At 41.8% G+C, this 18847-nt stretch overlaps 1 protein-coding gene across 1 annotated transcript in view; it reads right to left on the minus strand.

The window, feature by feature from the left end:
* Window positions 1-16784, minus strand: part of LOC132816950 (protocadherin Fat 4) — a 135780-nt gene extending 118996 nt beyond the window's left edge. Inside the window, exons 1-2 of the mRNA XM_060826974.1 lie at window positions 16778-16784; window positions 6831-7178 (exon numbers count right to left, since the gene is read on the minus strand). Coding sequence (XP_060682957.1) covers window positions 6831-7178; window positions 16778-16784 — 355 coding nt within the window. The remainder of the gene's footprint in view (window positions 1-6830; window positions 7179-16777) is intronic.
* Window positions 16785-18847: the final 2063 nt, after the last annotated feature.

Consider the following 18847-nt stretch of genomic DNA (forward strand, 5'->3'; position numbering starts at 1 on the left):
ATGTTACCTAGTAGGTAATGTCTGGAAATGAATCTTACAGCTCAGTGAGCAAACCTACATCCAGCACCTTAACCTGACCTACAAATCTTCTTAAAACTCGCTCTTGCCCCTTACCTTTAATCTATGACCCATGGGGAAAGGTTTACGAAGGGGAAAGGTTTATTCCTATTTATTCTATCTCTGACCATCATATTTTTGTATACCTCAGTCAGGATTCCCCCTAAGCCTTCTCTGCTCAAATGAGAATAATTCAAGTCTATCTAGTCTCTCTTCAAATCTGACTAGCTCCAGCCTTGGCCATATCCAGGTATATTTCTTCTGCACCCTCTCCAGTTTAATGGCATTTTCCTATAGTGTGATGACAACAATTGTACACAGAATTCCAACTGTAGCCTGATCAATATCCTATACACTTTCATTGTAACCTCTTTGCTCTTGTATTCCAAAGCCTCAAATAAGAAAGGTTGGTCTCCCGTATGCCCCATAACCACCTGTCCTGATGTCTATGGATGTGCAAACCAAATTACTGCTGATCCTCAGTACTAGCCAGAGTCTGGCTATTCATCATGCATTTCCTTGTCCTGCTAATTCTCCCAAAATGCTTTACTTCACACTTTTCAGGATTAAATTCCATCTGCAAGTGCTGTAGAAATTAGGCAAGTTGACGCATGGCTACAAGATAGTTTCCATCAACGGCAGATTCCAAAGTGATCACTTAAGGTTTAAATGGAAAATTACAGAAGTTTGAGTTTTCTGATTTTTTTTTCAATCTCTGTATGTTTCTACCTACCCTGCCATTGCTCATGCCCAGGGAGGGACAAGTTCCTTACAACCTTTAGCAGAAGAAGTTGCACTTTTATAAAATAACTTCCATTTCTTTAGGGCATGGGAAGCACTTTGCACCAAATAATTTGGTTACAAAATCACATTTTATCTATCATGACAGACAAATGTCCAAAGAACAGCAACCAATGGCAGCGGTGAGCAAAATGAGCAGTTAATTTGTTTTGGAAGTGCAGTAAGAAGAATAAAGATAAGTGAAGAGAATTTCCCCATTGTACTCTGTCAGATCTTTCTTGGCTCCAAAAAGTCAGGAAATGTCATAATTTAATTTTTCTCACAAAAAGTTTGCACCTTCACTTCTGTTGCGCACTCTCAGCACAGGAATAAACTAAACCTGAATCCTTCCGAGTGTGTTGTGAACCCAGAAAGTGCTCAGTTCATATTTCACAGTGCTATCATTGGGACGAGCACACACCCAAACTCAGACCTATGTTCAATGCAAGTCTCTACGATGTCACTACCCTCCTTAACAATGACATCATCATAGTGAGATAAGGAGTTCCGATTTATGACCCAAAGTCAGAAGGTCTTGCATTTCAACTTTTAGGGAGATGTTGGCATAGTGGTGTTACTCGATTAATAACCAAGAGACCTGGGTAACGTTCTGGGGTTAGGTTTGAGTCTCATGAAGTTTGATGGTGGAATTACAATTCAATAAATAAAAGTTTATTAATAACAACAATAAACCAGTTCCAATTGACAGTAGAAATTTACCTGGTTCATTAGTACCCCACATTAGCATTTTCATGCCTTTGTTGTTCTTGACTAGTCTGGCATACAGTGATTCCACACCCACAGTAATGTGGCTGACTGAAATGGGAACATAGTTGTACCAATCAGTAGAAAGTCTCAAAAAAGGAATGAAACTGGATGGACCACCTGCTACTGACCTAGACACCAGATACAACAACAGTGAACACAACCCTGTCAAACCTGCAAAGTGCTCCTTATTCACATCTGACAACCAGTGCCAAAATTGGGAGAGCTGTCTCACAGACTAGTCAAGCTTACTTAGTCAAATGCATGGGATCATACCATACAGACAATGTCCTGGAAATCGCTATCACTTTCATTGGGCAGATAGGCCCAGAAGACGTGCTGGCACAGTGGTATACAGTCAGGAGTGAATTGCCTGGGAATCCTCAACGCCCCGGAGCATTGGAGATGCAATAAGTGGAAGGAGGTTTAGGTGAGGGTGATAGGCCGGAGTGGCTTTCCTCATTCCTGAAGGGCTTATGCCGAAACGTCAAATCTCCTGTTCGTTGGATGCTGCCTGACCTGCTGCACTTTTCCAGCAACACATTTTCAGCTCTGATCTCCAGCAGCTGCAGTCCTCACTTTTTCCTCGGGGCGTTGGAGATGTGATAGGTGGAAGGAGGTCATGGTGAGGGTGATAGGCCGGAGTGGTTTTCCTCATTCCTGAAGAAGGGCTTATGCCCAAAACGTCGAATCTCCTGTTCCTTGGATGCTGCCTGACCTGCTGCACTTTTCCAGCAACACATTTTCAATCCTCAAAATTGACCTTGGACATCATGAAATATCATGGCATCAGGTGCAGATGAATCTGTCTATTTACGTATAAGTGAGAGTGACTACCGCATATCCTTGTGGAGACAAAGTCCCATCTTCACATTGAGAATATCCTCCATCATGTGGCGTGGCACCATCACTGTGCTAAATGGAACAGACTTGGAACAGATCTAGCAGCTGAAGACTGGGCATCCATGCGGTGCTGTGGGCCATCAACAGCAGCAAAATTGTACTCCAGCACAATTTGAAACCTGGTGGCCCAACACATCCCTTCCTCTATATTACCACTAAGCCAGGGGATCAAAAACAAACACAGAGATTGCTGGAGAAGCTCAGCAGATCTAGCAGCATCAATTGAAAGAGAAAAGGTGTTAGCATTTCAAGTCCAATCTGACTCTTCTTTGGTACCATTCAGAAAATTTAAACAACTCATTGGAGGAGAAGACTGTACAAATATCTCCATCCTCAATCAGCAGGGAGACCAGCACATCAATTCAAAAGATAAGGCTAAAGCACTCACATCAATCATCAGCCAAAAGTGCCAACTGGATGATCCACCTTGGCCTCTGACAGAGGTCTCCAGCGTCACAAGTTCCAGTTTGTCACCAATTCAATTCCCTCCATGTGATATCAAGGAAGGGCTTGTGGCACTGGATTCTGCAAAAGCTACAGGCCCTGGTGACATTCTGGTAATAGTACTGAAGACTTGTGCTCCAGAACCTGTTGCCCCCACCTAGCCAAGCTCTCCAGTACAGTTGCATGATCGTGTGAAATATTTCCCACCTGCTCAGCAATAACCTGCTCAGTGATGTCCAGCTTGGGTTCCACCAGGGCCACTCACTTCCTGACCTCGTTATAGCCTTTGTTTAAATATGCACAAAAGAGCTGAATTCCAGAGGTGAGATTTGAGGGACTGTCCCAACATGAAGGGCACATTTGACCGAGTGTGGCATCAAGGATTCCTAGAAAATCTGCAGTCAATGGGAATCAAGGGGAAAATTCGCCACTGGTTGAAGTCATAGAAGGAAGGTTGTAATTGTTGGAGGTCAGTCATCTCAGCTCCAGGACGTCTCTGCAGGGGTTCCTCAGGTAGTGTCCCAGGCTCAACCATCTTCAGCTGCTTCATCAATGACCTCTCCTCCGTCATAAGCTCAGACGTGAAGATGTTTGCTGATGATTGCACAATGTTCAGCAGCATTCGCAACTCCTCAGATACTGAAGCAGCCCATGTTCAAATGCAACAAGAGCTGGACACTACCCAGACTTGCCTGAACTTGGCAAGTAACATTTGCCAGTACAATGACCATCTCCAACAAGAGAGAATCTAACTATCATCTGTTGGCATTCAATGATGTTACATCACTGAATCCTGCACAATTGATATCCTAGTTGTTACCATTGACCTGAACTCAACTGGATGCGTCAAGTACATAGAGTGACTACAAGAACAGGTCAAAGGCTAGCAATCCTGCAGCATATAACTCACCTCCTAACTCTCAAAAGCCTGTTCAACATACACAATGTATAAGTCAGGAGTGAGATGGAATACTGTCCACTTGCCTAGATGCCTACATCTCTAACAACACTCAAGATGCTTGACACCATCCATGACAAAGCAGTCCACTTGACTGGCATCACATTCACTCTGTCCACAATCAACTCTCACAAGTTGCAGTGTACACCATCTGCAAGGTGTATTGCAGAAATTTACAAAGGCCTGGTGGCTCAGTGGTTAGCACTGCTGCCTCACAGCACCAGGGACCTGGGTTTGATTCCAGCCTCGGGCAACTGCCTGTGTGGAGTTTGCACATTCTCCCCATGTCTGCGTGGGTTTTCTCTGGGTGCTTCAGTTACCTCCCACAATCTAAGGATGTGCAGGTAAGGTGAATTGGCAATGCTAAATTGCCCATAATGTTCAGGGATGTATAGGTTAGATGCATGAGTCATGGGTAAATGTAGGGGAATGGATTTGGGTAGGGTACTCTTCAGAGGGTCGGTGTGGACTTGTTGGGCTGAAGAGCCTGTGTCCACACAGTAGGGATTCTAATTCAGCACCTTCCAAATCTATGACCAATTCCATCTAGAAGGATAAGGGCAGCAGATATATGGGAACACCATCACCTGCAAATTCCCCTCCAAGCCACTCACCATTCTGACTTGGAAATATATCACTGTTCCTTCAGTGGTATTAGGTCAAAACTCTGAAATCCACTCCCTAATAGCAATGTGGGTCTATGGTCAGCAGCAGTTCAAGAAAACAGCTCACTACCTTCTCAAGAGATGAGCAATAAATGCTGGCCAGCCACTGATAGCCATGGCTCATGAATGAATTTTAAAAATGGTCATTCAATCTAGCATTTCTGCACTGGGTCTCTCAATGAGCAATTCACCTAGAGCCAGTTTCTGAACTTCCCTCTCTAACCCTGCACGTTCTCACTTTTCAGGTAATGTACCAATTCCTTCTTAAATGCCTCAATTGAACCTGCCCAATGCCCTCCAAGTGGATGAGGTATTCCTACCATTATCACATAATCACAATAAGATCCGACTTATATCAAGAAACTTGTATATCAGTGTGAAGTATTGAGTCATCTGTCTGAATATTTCCTTATATTTTGTTTGATAATGCTCCCGTGTAGAACTCTGGGGGGCATCTCAGTAGACTAGAAGCAGTAAACAAATGCAAGTTCTTTTTTGTCAAAGAGGCCTAAAAGTTTTTATATAATGGAATTTGTCACAATAGCATTTCTTACAGAGTAGGTGGAACACAAACCATAAACTTTAGCAGAGTCATTGGCAGGTTTCCACACTGAGCTCAGTCTTGGTATCACTCTTGGAACTATGCCAGCTTCAACCTTTCAAGTCACTATCTGATTATGTCAATGTTTAAACTTGGTACTATAAAATTTAGAGTGAGAGCAAGTTTTATTTGCCTTTTCTAAGATTGCTATCGAGGGTGGGTGTTTTTTTGAATTTTACCTATGTTCCCTTTAAGTATTAATAGTTTAATAAAAAATACGATGTTCATGTTATTGTTTAAGTACTAATATGGTCAATAGTCATCCCCTCAGGTTTTGATGAACATCTTTCCCATTCTACCATGGAATCTCTGAAAGCAGCATCATAGCAACAGTTATTGTGTTCTCAATCCAGCACAATAAAAGAAAGCACAAGTGCATTCTGAAAGCCATGTAACATTCTGGAAAGAAGGTCTACAGGACTGCAATGCAATCATTGGGCAGTTTTATTAGGTGTGGGGTGGACACCTAATTATACAGGTATTACCAAACAAGGAAAAGTTATTGATTGAGTAGAATTAGTTTGATGGTGAGCTCAGTGAATGCTGTGCTTTACTAATTAATTAGTAATGAAATGTGTGAGGGAGATGGTGAGCTAGTGAGGCCACGAGACTTGTAATCCAGAGACCTAGGTGAGTGCTCTGGGGAAAGTGGATTTAAATCCTAACTTAACAAGAATGGTGGCTCAGTGGTTAGTGCTGCTGCTTCACAGTGCCAGGGACCCAGATTCAATTCCCACCTTTGGTGACTGTGTGGTGTTTGCACATTCTCCCTGTGTCTGTGGGTTTCCTCCCACAATCCCAAGATGTGCAGGTCAGGCTAAATTGCCTATAGTATTAGATGCATTAGTCAGGGGTAAATATGGGGAAGGGGGATGGGTTGCTCTTCAGAGGGTTGGTGTGGACTTGTTGAGCTGAAGGGCCTGTTTCTATGCTGTAGGTAATCTAATCAAATGGTGGAATTTAAATTAATAAAATCTGGAATTCGAAGCTGGTTTCTGTAGTAATGATTACTAATGTTCTTTAGGGATGATAATTTTCACATGGCCTGGCCCAATGTAATTCAGATGCAGTGGAATGTGGTTGACTTTTAAGTGTCCTCTGAAATAGCCTAGCAAGTCATAGAATTCAAGCACAATTAGGAATAGGCATCATATGCTGGCCTTACCAGCAACACCCACATTCCATTCAAGAATAATGAAATAAAGTACATTGTGACGAATGAGGTGATTGATATCTGTCAGATCAATTAATCGAAACGTGCCTGGACTTTGATGTGACTTCCTGGAGATGTTATGATTGTTTTGTGGCTTTTGTGAAATTCCTGTGTGCGTGTTGACACATTGTTCATCTAACATGTGAATGATGAAACAGAAGAATACAGCATGAGGAATCACTTTGGATTATGAAATAGAATCTGATTCAGACCATACTGCAAGTAGAAAGGCAGTGGATTAACTTTTGTTATCGAAAACATATGTGCTGTTATTTTTGTTAAGTATATGCATTTCAGCAATTATTCATTGATGTTACTGCCCTCTCTTGACAACTTTGTTGCAAGTATGTTGCAAAATTTGTCTTAGCGTGCAGGTCCACATATTAATGTCATATGAAGTAGAAAGACAAACAAACCTGAGAAAGAAGCCTCTATACATCTTACCTTCATCACCATCTGTTATATTCAGGGTTAAAATACTGGTGCCAATGGGGACATTTTCCATTATGTTAATACTGTAGGAAGTAGGATGGAACACTGGAGGGTTGTCATTGATATCCAACACATTGAAGTAAGCCCGAATCAAATTGAATTGCTCATCTGTACTCAGAACTTTCACAGTGAGAATGTAATACTTTGCAGACTCAAAGTCTAAAGAACGAGTCAGGGTAAAATTTCCGGTAGCTGGATTAATAACAAAGAGACCATTCCCGTCATCTTCTTGAATTGCATAAATCTTGTCACCGACTCCTTGATTTGGAGCAGAAGCTGTTACTGAGCCCACCTTAGTACCTGGTTTGAAGAAAAGAAAAAATGTAATGAATACTTTCATCTGATAGAGTTATTCATGTGTTTCACTGTGAAAGTCTACATTTGGTGCAATACACCACAGTTAGAAAACCTTCACACATTTTTTTGATCACATTATTCTAACCCAATGTAAAGTGAAATTAAGTCAGAGTTGAGGAAACTTTCTTTTTAATATTCTCTGTGAATCACATAGTTAGAAATGCTTTCCAACATTTTAAAGAATATGGTAACATATCACATGCAATCATTGCTTTGTCACCTGCATTTACTATTAAAACTGGAGTTTGAACAGAATGAATATATAAATTAGCAGGATGCCTTAGCTAGAATGCCATAAATAAAAAAAAATATTTTGAGGAATGAGAAAAAATATTCAGTTGATCTCCTTTCATCATGATTGAGATTTTTGATGAAGTTACAAAGAGGATTGAAGAGGGCAGAGTGGTGGCTGTGATCTATATGGACTTCAGTAAGGCATTCAACAAGGTTCCCCATGAGAGACTGGTTAGCAAGGTTAGATCTCATTGAATACAGGGAGAACTAGCCATTTGGATACAGAACTGGCTCAAAGGTAGAAGACAGAGGGTAATAGTGGAGGGTTGCTAGAGGCCTGTGAACAGTGGAGTGCCATACTGATTGGTGCTGGGTCCACTGCTTTTTGTCATTTATATAAATAATTTGGATATGAACATAGGAGGTATAATTAGTAAGTTTGTAGATGACACCAAAATTGGAGGTGTAGTGAACACCGAAGAAGGTTACCTTAGATTACAATGGGATCTTGATTTGATGGGCCAATGGGCTGTGGAATAGCAGGTGGAGTTCAATTCAGATAAATGCGAAGTGCTGCATTTTGGAAAAGCAAATCAGAGCAGGACTTATACACTTAATAGTAATGTCCGAAGGAGTATTGCTGAACAAAGAGACCTTGCAGTGCAGGTTAATTGCTTCTTGAAAGTAGAGTCACAGGTAGATAGAATAGTGAAGAAGGTATTTGGTATGCTTTCCTTTATTGGTCAGAGTATTGAGTACAAGAGTTGGGAGGTCATGTTGCAGCTGTACAGGACATTGGTTAGGCCACTGTTGGAATATTGTGTGCAGTTCTGGTATCCTTCCTATCCAAAGGATATTGAGATACTTGAAAGGGTTCAGAAAAGATCTACAAGGATGTTGCCAGGGTTGGAGGATTTGAACTGTAGGGAGAGGCTGAACAGGCTGGGGCTGTTTTCCCTGGAGCATCCTGATGGGCATGGATAAGGTAAATAGACAAAGTATTTTCCTTGGGGTGGGGGAGTCCAGAACTAGAAGGCATAAGGTGAGAGGGCAACATTTTCACACAGAGGGTGGTACGTGTATGGAATGAGCTGCCAGAGGAAATGGTAGAGGCTGGTACAATTGCAACATTTAAGAGGCATTTGGATGGGTATATGAATAGGAAGGGTTTGGAGGGATATGGGCCAGATGCTGGCAGGTGGGACTAGATTGGGTTGGGCTATCTGGACGGCATGGACAAGGTGGACTGAAGGGTCTTGTTTTTGTGCTGTACATCTCTATGACTCTGTGACATGCACACTCAGCAATATGACAAAGGCTGCTGCACATATATAATCAATCTCTTGTTGGAATTTTGTAAAAAAACATCTGCAGAATATGCCTCAATCTGAAGGTAATTCAGCAGAGTTCCACAATATCCATCAACTCCATTATTCAAATCTGGCTAATTGCTTTTGACGCATAACATTCTTTAGCCATGTGGATGGGAACTATTGCATTCATTGAAAAATCTAAAACAACAGGAGTAGGTCCAGTCAGCTCTCCAATCATGCTACATTCTTCAATATGACTATGAATGATCATCCAACTCAGTACCCTGTTCCCATTCTTGTCCCATATCCTTTGACCACTTTAACCCTAAGAACTTACATGAATCTGCTTCTTGAAAACATTCATGCTTTGGACTCAACCACTTTGTGTGGCAGAGAATTCCTCAGGCTCACCATTGTCTGGCCGCTCAGATTTATCCTCATCTTAGTCCAAAATACCCCATATCCTTAAACTATGGCCTGCTTCCAGCCTCCCCAATAATCGGGAACATTCTTCCTGCATTTAACCTGTCATGTCTTTTCAGAATTCAAAAGGTTTCTATAAGATCCCCACTCCCTCCTCATTTTTCTAAACTCCAGTGGATGTATTCCTTGAAGTTTTTTGATTTTCTTTGCCTCTGGCTGACCTTAAAACCTTCAATCCCATTACACAAGATATATAAATCAATTTGAAGTTAATGTCATTAGCTGCTGGGTATCCATTTCAAATATTCCAGGAAAACACCATTCTTCATAGCGTTTAAGAAACATCTGGATGAACACTTCAAATGCCAGGGCATAGTAGGCCATGAATCAACTCCAGGTAAATGGGATTAATGTAGCGTGGTGTTTGTTGGTCAGTATCGAGGTAGCCGGCCAAAGGGCCTGTTTCTGTGCTGGTAAAAACAATGACTGCAGATGCTGAAACCAGATTCTGGATTAGTGGTGCTGGAAGAGCACAGCAGTTCAGGCAGCATCCAACAAGCAGCGAAATCGACGTTTCGGACAAAAGCCCTTCATCAGGAATAAAGGCAGAGAGACTGAAGCGTGGAGAGATAAGCTTGGGGAGGTTGGGGGTGGGGAGAGAGTAGCATAGAGTACAATGGGTGAGTGGGGAAGGAGATGAAGGTGATAGGTCAGGGAGGAAAGGGTGGAGTGGATAGGTGGAAAAGGAGCTAGGCAGGACGGACAAGTCCGGTCAAGTCATGGTGACAGTGCTGAGCTGGAAGTTTGAAACTAGGATGAGGTGGGGGAAGGGGAAATGAGGAAACTGACTCGATGGCCAGCTGATTAACTTTCCAGGTTTTAGACAATTCAGGCATGATGGATGTTGAAGGGAGTTGCATTATTGATGAAGGGGAATGTCACAACTACACTTAGAGAGGACTCCTTGGAGCGCTTATCCAGTGACGCCATTTGGGTAGAACTCAGGAATAAAGAAGGTGCAATCACTGTGATGGGATTCTAATATTTGTCGCCTAAGAGCCAGCAGGAGATGGAGGAACAGATATGTTGGCAGATCATGGAAAAATATAAAAACATCAGGGTAGTTGTAGTGGGTGATTTTAACTTCCCCAACATTGACTCACTTAGTGCTTAGCTAAGGCAGAATTAGTTAGGTGCATGTAGGAGTGTTCCTTGAAAGAATATGAAGATAGTCTAACTAAGGCCATACTAGACCTTTTGTTTGGGAATGAATCTGGCCAGGTGATTGAAGTTTCAGTGGGGGAGTATTTTGGGAACAGTGACCATAATCCTGCATGTTTTAAATTAGCTATTGATAAGGAGAAGATTGGTCCGGGGGTGAAAGTGCTAGAATGGGGGAAGACTAATTACAACAGTATCATTGATTGATTTATTGTTGATACATGTACCAAGACACAGTGAAAAGTATTGTATTGCATGCTACACAGGGCAGATCATACCATACAAAGTGCACCAGGGTGGCATAACAGAGTAGAGAATACAGTGTTACAGTTGGTGCAGAGAGAGAGATCAGAATCAACATTTGAGAGGACTATTCAAAAGTCTGATAACAGCAGGGAACAAGTTTGAATGCGTATTCAAACTTTTATATTTTCTGGCTGACAGAAGAGGGTGAAAGAGAGTATAACCAGGGTGGGAGGGGCCTTTGTTTTTGTCAGTTGCTTTTCTGAGGAAATAGAGTTGGAGGCAAGGATTGGAGAAATTAGATTGGCTGCGGCTGGTTGAGGGTAAATCCATATCTGACATTAGGGTATCTTTTAAAGGACAGTTGATCAGAGCTCAAGACATGCATGTTCCTGTGGGGATGAAAGACGAAGTTGGAAGATTCAGGGATCCTGGATGACAAGTGATATTGAAAATTTTGTCAAAAAGATAAAGGAAGCTTATGTAAGGTTAGGAAACTGAAATCAGACAAAGCCCTTGAGGAAGATAATGGAAGTAGGAACAAACTTAAGTAAGGAATTAGGTGGGCTAAAAGAGGATATGGCAAGTAAGATTAAGGAGAATCTCAAGACATCTTAAATGTATGCTAGATGGAAGATGATAGACAAAGAAAAGGTAGGTCCACTCAAGAACAAAGGAGGGAATTTATGCATGGAGCTGGAGAAAGTGGGTGAGGTCTTTAGTGAGTACTTCGCATTAGTATTCACGAAAAAAAAGAACATGGATGATGTTAAGGTTAAACAGGGTTATGTTGATATTCAAGGGAATGTAGGTATTAAAAAGGAGGAGGTGTTAGATGTTTTGAAAAACATTAAGACAAGTGAAATCCCCAGGGTTTGATGGGATATATTCCTGGGCACTGAGGGAGGCAAGGGAGAACATTGCTGCAAGGTTGACAGAGACCTTTATATCCTCCTTAACCACAGACAAAGTCCCAAAGCCAATGCTTTGCCCTTATTTAAGAAGGGAAATGGGGATAATCCAGGAAACCATAGGCCGGAGTGCCTTACTTCAGTGGTAAGGAAAACTAGAGAAGGTATTTAGGGACAGGATTTACTTACAATTGGAAAAGAATGGGCTTATTACAAATAGTCAGCATGGCTTTATTATGGGGAGGTTTTGTGTCACAAATTTGATTGGGGTTTTGGAGGAAGTGACAAAAGTGATTGAACAGTAGGGATTTTGTCTACATGCACTTTATTAAAGCACTTGACAAGGTCCAGCATGGTAGGCATGTCCAGAACATTTTCACATGGGATCCATCGGGCATTGGTAATGTGGATACAAAATTGGTTAGGTCATAGAAGACTGAAAGTAATTGTGAAAGGGTGATTTTTTGCCTGGATGTTTGTGACCCCAAGAATCAGTGCTGGGACCTCTGTTGTTTGTAATATACACACACACACACACAAATGATTTGGATATAATTGTAGGTGGCCTCATTAGTAAGTTTGCAGACAACATGAAAATTGGTAGAATTGTGGATGGTGAGGAAGACTGTCAAAGAATACAGCAGGATATAGATCAGTTGGAAAGTTGGGCAAAGAAATGGCAGAAGAAGTTTTAATCACGACAGGTGTGAGATGATGCATTTTGGGGGGTCAAATGCAAGAGCTAGGAACAGAGGAACCTCGATTGTCCAGCATTTGATAATCCAAATTTTGTATTATCCGGACAAGATTGCAAGGTCCCAATGCTTGGCTAAACTGTGTTATCCACCATTCAATATCCAAACATTCGATTATCTGAACAGAATACTCCCTGCCCATGTCATTCAGATAAGCAAGGTTCCCCTGTATATAGTAAGTGGCAGGGCCCTTGATATACAGGAACATTGATATACAGTGGTAACTTGGGGTGCAAGTCCATGGCTCCCTGAAGATAGCCACATAAACGGATAAGTAGTAAAGAAGGTATGAAGCATGCTTGCCTTCGTTGGTCGGGGCATTGATATAAAAGTTGGCAAGTCATAAGGCAGCTGTATAAAACTTTAATTAAGTCAAGTTTGTAGCACATGCAGTTCTGTCGTCACACTATATGAAGGATGCGAAGGCATTTGAGAGGGTTTATCAGGATATTGCCTGAATTGGAGAGTGTTAGCTGTCGGAAGAGGTTGGACAAACTTGGATTGTTTTCACGAGAGTATTGGAGGCTGAAGGGGTGACCTGATAGAACTATATAAAATTATGAGACACATGGATAGAGTAGACAGAGTCTTTCTCCCAGGGTGGACATGTTGAATACCAGGGAGCAATAGGATTAAGGTGAGAGGGGAAAAGTTTGAAGGAGATGAGTGAGGCAGGTTATATAGAGGGTGGCAGGTGCCTGGAACATGCTGCCAGGGGAAGTAGTAGAGATAAAAATAACTGCAGATTCTGGAATCCAATGTGGAGACGCAGGAGGCTGGAAGAACACCGCACACCAGGCATTATCAGGAGGTGGAGAAGGGTTACATTAGAAGGGTTGACTTCTCCACCTCATGGCTTGCTGTGCTCTTCCAACCTCCTTTTCGTCTACCAGGGAGGTGGTAAAAGCAGAGATGATGGCAATGTTTAAGAGGCACTTAGACAGACTCATAAATAGGCAGAGGATGGAGGGATGTGCAGGCAGCTGGGATTAGTTTAGAATGGTATTGTGATCTGCACAGATATGATGGGCTAAAGGGTCTGTTCCTGTGCTGTACTGCTCTACATTCTTTGTTCTCATGTTTAGTCTTATTTGAAGCTAGCTAATGTTTGCACCTTTAACAAGTGCTCCTTGCTTTTAATGAAATTTCTTTCATAACATTATGAATAAACAGAATGGGTCCTTTTGTGATCAGCTGTTCTATAATGAAACTAATAAGCTCATTTTTTAAAATGACTTAAAAGTCCAAAATCCTGGAGTAATGTTCCTCATTCTTCTCACATCTCTTTACCAATGCATTGATATCATTCACTCAATGTTTCAAATACTGTACATACTTGGGTAAATGTCAATTTCATGTAGAAGTTGACCCCCTATTTTTGGCAAAAAAATCTGGAGTTATCCACATGTCTTGTGTAAAAGTCAAGTCTAGCCCTTCACAGATAACAGATCGACGTTTGTGAGTCAAGGTATTATCTGGTGCATAAATGTTACGATGAGGAAATGACATTTTTTCATGCTATTATATGTTTTGATCCTTCAACTTCAATTTTTGTTTGTATAAATAAAAGCTTACTAATTCTTCGAAGTTTGTGCGAGGATTTGTTGCTCGGGTGCTTGTTGTAGTGGTTCTGTTCGCCGAGCTGAAAGTTTTTGTTGCAAACGTTTCGTCCCCTGGCTAGGAGACATCATCAGTGCTCTGGAGCCTCCTGCGAAGTGCTTCTTTGATGTTTCTTCCGGTATTTATAGTGGTCTGTCCTTGCCGCTTCCGGGTGTCAGTTTCAGCTGTCCGCTGTAGTGGTTGGTATATTGGGTCCAGGTCGATGTGTTTGTTGATGGAGTTTGTGGATGAATGCCATGCCTCTAGGAATTCCCTGGCTGTTCTCTGTCTGGCTTGCCCTATGATAGTAGTGTTTTCCCAGTCGAATTCATGTTGCTTGTTGTCTGAGTGTGTGGCTACTAGGGATAGCTGGTCGTGTCGTTTCGTGGCTAGTTGGTGTTCATGTATGCGGATTGTTAGCTGTCTTCCTGTTTGTCCTATATAGTGTTTTGTGCAGTCCTTGCATGGTATTTTATAAACTACATTAGTTTTGCTCATGTTGGGTATTGGATCCTTTGTTCTGGTAAGTTGTTGTCTGAGCGTGGCTGTTGGTTTGTGTGCCGTTATGAGTCCTAAGGGTCGCAGTAGTCTGGCTGTCAGTTCTGAAACGCTCCTGATGTATGGTAGTGCGGCTAGTCCTTTTGGTTGTGGCATGTCCTCGTTCCGTGGTCTATCTCTTAGGCATCTGTTGATAAAGTTGCGCGGGTATCCGTTTACTATTACTATATAATAGTATCCACTACTATCATAGGGCAAGCCAGACAGAGAACAGCCAGGGAATTCCTAGAGGCATGGCATTCATCCACAAACTCCATCAACAAACACATCGACCTGGACCCAATATACCAACCACTACAGCGGACAGCTGAAACTGACACCCGGAAGCGGCAAGGACAGACCACTATAAATACCGGAAGAAACATCAAAGAAGCGCTTCGCAGGAGGGTCCAGAGCACTGATGATGTCTCCTAGCCAGGGGACGAAACGTTTGCAACAAAAACTTCCAGCTCGGTGAACAGAACCATTACTAATTCTTTTTTGTTTCTATTCCCTTACTCTGTAATTACTGTAATTCATTGTGTCTTTTTTCTTTGTTTAGAGATCAGTTGGGCCTCTGCTAATGATTTGATATTTTGGACTGCAGCATGAATTTCAGCCCGTCAAAAATAATATCCATGTAATAGTCGACTCCATAAATTTAACCTTAAAAAACAGTCTTAAAAATTTTACTTTTACACAAGTGTATGCGGTATGATTTCACTATCATAATTCGCAGTATTTTACAGTGTTTTCAGTATTTTACAGATAATACAGTTTATTTTTTGTGCATATAAACTGCATTTTAGTCTACATCCAGTAGAGAGACAGTGTAGCCAAGCCCACAAGTCTTTAATAGTAGTTCGCTCCAGATCATAGAACAATGGAAGTTCACCACAAGGCCCCAAATCCATGTCAATACTAAATGCAGCTCAAAGACAAAGGTAATGGGAGAGTGAATCAACAATTAAAAGTCAAATCCTCAAGTAGTTGTTACTACCTGGGTATGGCTTCTCTTTTATTAAAATAAATCAATTTCACGGACTGAGAAAGCAAGTTATTCCAAGGCAATTCTGCTGAGATTTTTCATTTACATGCCCTGTGAAAGTTAACACACTATCACATGGAGTTAATCATATTACCTGGCATTACATTTTCTGGGATGTCAAAGCTGTAAACACTCCTTGAAGAGATCAGCCTGTTGTCATGGATATTCCTGAGATTATTGCATGTGGTCGTTTGTGAAGATTCAACGTAGTTTGTAGAAGAATAAGGTTCTTGGTTTTGATTTGTGGTTCCCAAATCTTCTCCACTGGCAAAATTGGTGAAGATGCCATCTGCTGTATCACACACTATTACACTTCGATTCAAATTCTGGTGAAAATATAAAATTTGATGTATTTTTGAATTATAGATTTTATTCTTTAAAGCAACAGTAATTTATCATCTGTATTGGTTCACTAACATTGTACAATAATTATTTTTTTCTCACTGTTTAGCTACAATTTTATTTTTTCTTCTTTCTTCTTCCCCTTAAGTCGTGGTGGCAATATTTTTCACGTCGTCCCTCGGGAGTGAAAGCAAAGAACTGTGGGGATGAGGTCTAGTATGTTACACCATTTATATCGCACAAGAGTTTCCTCTTGACTCCTCAGGGTAATAAGAACTCCCAAATCAGGATTAGCAGGTCTTTTGTTTCAAAGATGTAGGAGAGAAATAATGAGCCCTCCAAGCTCATTTGAAGTTGGAGAACATGGAAGACACTCGTTTAGTGCAGCACCCAAGGGGAATGAGCTGCCTTGTTCAAATGGGAGGATGTGAGCAAAATCTGAGTCGCATTTAATAGGATGATGCTAAAGTTAAATATATTGTTTGCCAGATGCTGGCGGAGAATTGGAATTGAGGTCTATCCGCCTGCTGGTTTTGGACAGAGTTTGGAAAACACTGAACAAGAAGTCATTCTAATTGCTCAAGGCTCCTCAGATCTACAGAATACGTCTTTCTTGAGTTTTTGAAGCTAAGCCCTGTCAGAGAATACCTATGCCAAGAGAAAGCCTTAGTAGATGTAAATAGCTTCCCCCCCAGAAGTACAGAGGGATTTCACTTTTATCAGACAAAGTGTATTTTAGGTGGGTTCCATCTGATTAGCACACAGGCACCTCAGTACAAAGGACCTGATGCTTGCTGAGAAACAGCACCACTAATGCTTGCAGATGTCCAATACCTCATTCAACTAATCTTTTTTTTTATGTGTTTGCCTAAACAAAACAGTTTGCTCACAGGACGCATCATAACTAAACCCTCACCTGACATGCTGACAAGCAATTTCCAGAAATAGACAAAAGATGGTGATCAGCAGCAGGAATCATGAATGGGAATTTTATCAGGGGCTCTTCTGAGTATTCCAGTAGAGAGTTAATGGAAACCGTCTTCTTTGTCCACCTAATGTGAGTATCACTGCCCAAGCTAGCATTTGTGACTCAGCCTTCAAGTAGCCAGTGTTGAGCTGCCTACTTGAACTGTTACAGTCTATATGGTCCTGGGACACTCATAGTGGAGGCATTTCTGGACTTTGATCCAATGACTGTGAAGTAACAATGGTATATTTCTATGCCAGGATGGTGTATGATTTAGAGGGGAGTTTGCAGGCAGTGGTGTTCACATGGTCCTGCTACCCTGCCCATTTTTAGTGATATTTTTGAGTCTCTGGTGAGCTTCTTTCCAGTGGCTGATTGATGAGGCAGCTGGAGCTGGTTGGGCCTCGGACAGTACCCTGGGAAACTCCTGTAGAAATGATCTGGAGCTGAGGTAACTGACCTCCAAAAACCATTGCCATTTTCCTATATGCCAGCTATGACTCAAAAGAACAGAGAGTTTACCCCTGATTCCCATTAATTCCATTTTGGCTAGAGGTCATTCATACCTTTCTCAGTGAAATGCAGCCTTAATTTCGAGGCCTGTCACTTTTACCTCATCTCTAGAATTCAGCTCCTCTGTCTATGTTTGAACCAAATCTATAATGAGGTGAGGAGCTGAGTGACTCTGGTGGAACCCAAACTGTGCATTAGTGAAGAGGTTATTTTTAAGCAAGTGTTGCCTGATAGCACTGTTAACGATATCTTCCATCGCTGATGATCAAGAGTAGACTGATGAGGTGGAAATTGCCCTGTTTGGATTTGTCTTGCTTTTATGTATAGGATATGCTTGGGACAATTTTCACCTTGCTGGGTAAATGTCAGTGTTGTAGATCTATTGGAATAGCTTGGCATGCGTATGGCAAAATTCTTGAATACAAGTCTTCAGTACAATTATTGGAATATTGTTAGGACCTAGAGCCTTTGAAGTATCCAGTGCCACCAATTGTTTCTTGCTATCACATGATGTGAATCCAATCAGCTGAAGACCAACATCTGGGTCACTGGGGATCGCTGGGGGAGGCTGAGATGGTTCATCCACTCTGGCTTCTGGCTAAAGATCGTTGCCAGTACTTCAGCCTTATCTTGATGTGCAGGGCTCTCCCATCATTGAGGATGGGAATATTTGTGAAGACTCCTCCTCCAGTGAGTTGCTTAATCATCTCCCACCATTCACTACTGGATGTGTAGGACTGCAAAGCTTAGAGCTGATCCATTAGTTTGGGATCTCATACCTCTGTCCATCATGTGCTGCTTACGCTGTTTAGTAGGTAAGTAGTCCTGTTTGGTAGCTTCACCAGGTTGACACCCAATTTTTAGTTATGCCTGATGCTGTTCCAGGCATGCCCTCCTGCACTCTCCATTGAACCAGGGTCAATCCCCTAGCTTGATGATGAAGGTTGAGTGGGGGATATGCTGAGCCGTGAGGTTACAGATTGTGCTGGAGTATAATCCTGTTGCTGTTGATGGCCCATAGCACCCCATGATACCCAGTCTTGATTTGCTGGATAGTTTCAAAGTCTACCCAATTTAACATGATGTTAGGACCACATAACACAATGTAAGTAAGGTATTATCAATGTGAGGGCAGGTCTTTGTCTCTGCAAGGATTGTGCCGAGTCACACTTACCAAAACCAAAGCTGGCAAGTTGGTAAGGGTGAGGTCAAGTATGTTTTTTCCTCTTGTTGGTTCCCTCAACACCTGCTGCAGACCAAGGATAGCAGCTATGGCCTTTAGGACCCGACCAGCTCAGTCACTCTGATCACCTTGATTACATTCTGCACTTATCCACCTTCAGTGCTTTCTCTAAGTCCTGTTCAGCATGGAAGAGGACTGATTCATAAGCTGAGGGTGAATGGAATATGGTAATCAGTAGGGAGGTTTACTTCATGGGGTTTCATAGGATTCGGAGTTAATGTTGAGCTCTTCTTTGGCAGTTCCCACATTACTGGAGGATAGCA

This window comes from Hemiscyllium ocellatum, chromosome 6, assembly GCF_020745735.1.
Source record: "Hemiscyllium ocellatum isolate sHemOce1 chromosome 6, sHemOce1.pat.X.cur, whole genome shotgun sequence".
Classification (NCBI taxonomy): domain Eukaryota; kingdom Metazoa; phylum Chordata; class Chondrichthyes; order Orectolobiformes; family Hemiscylliidae; genus Hemiscyllium; species Hemiscyllium ocellatum.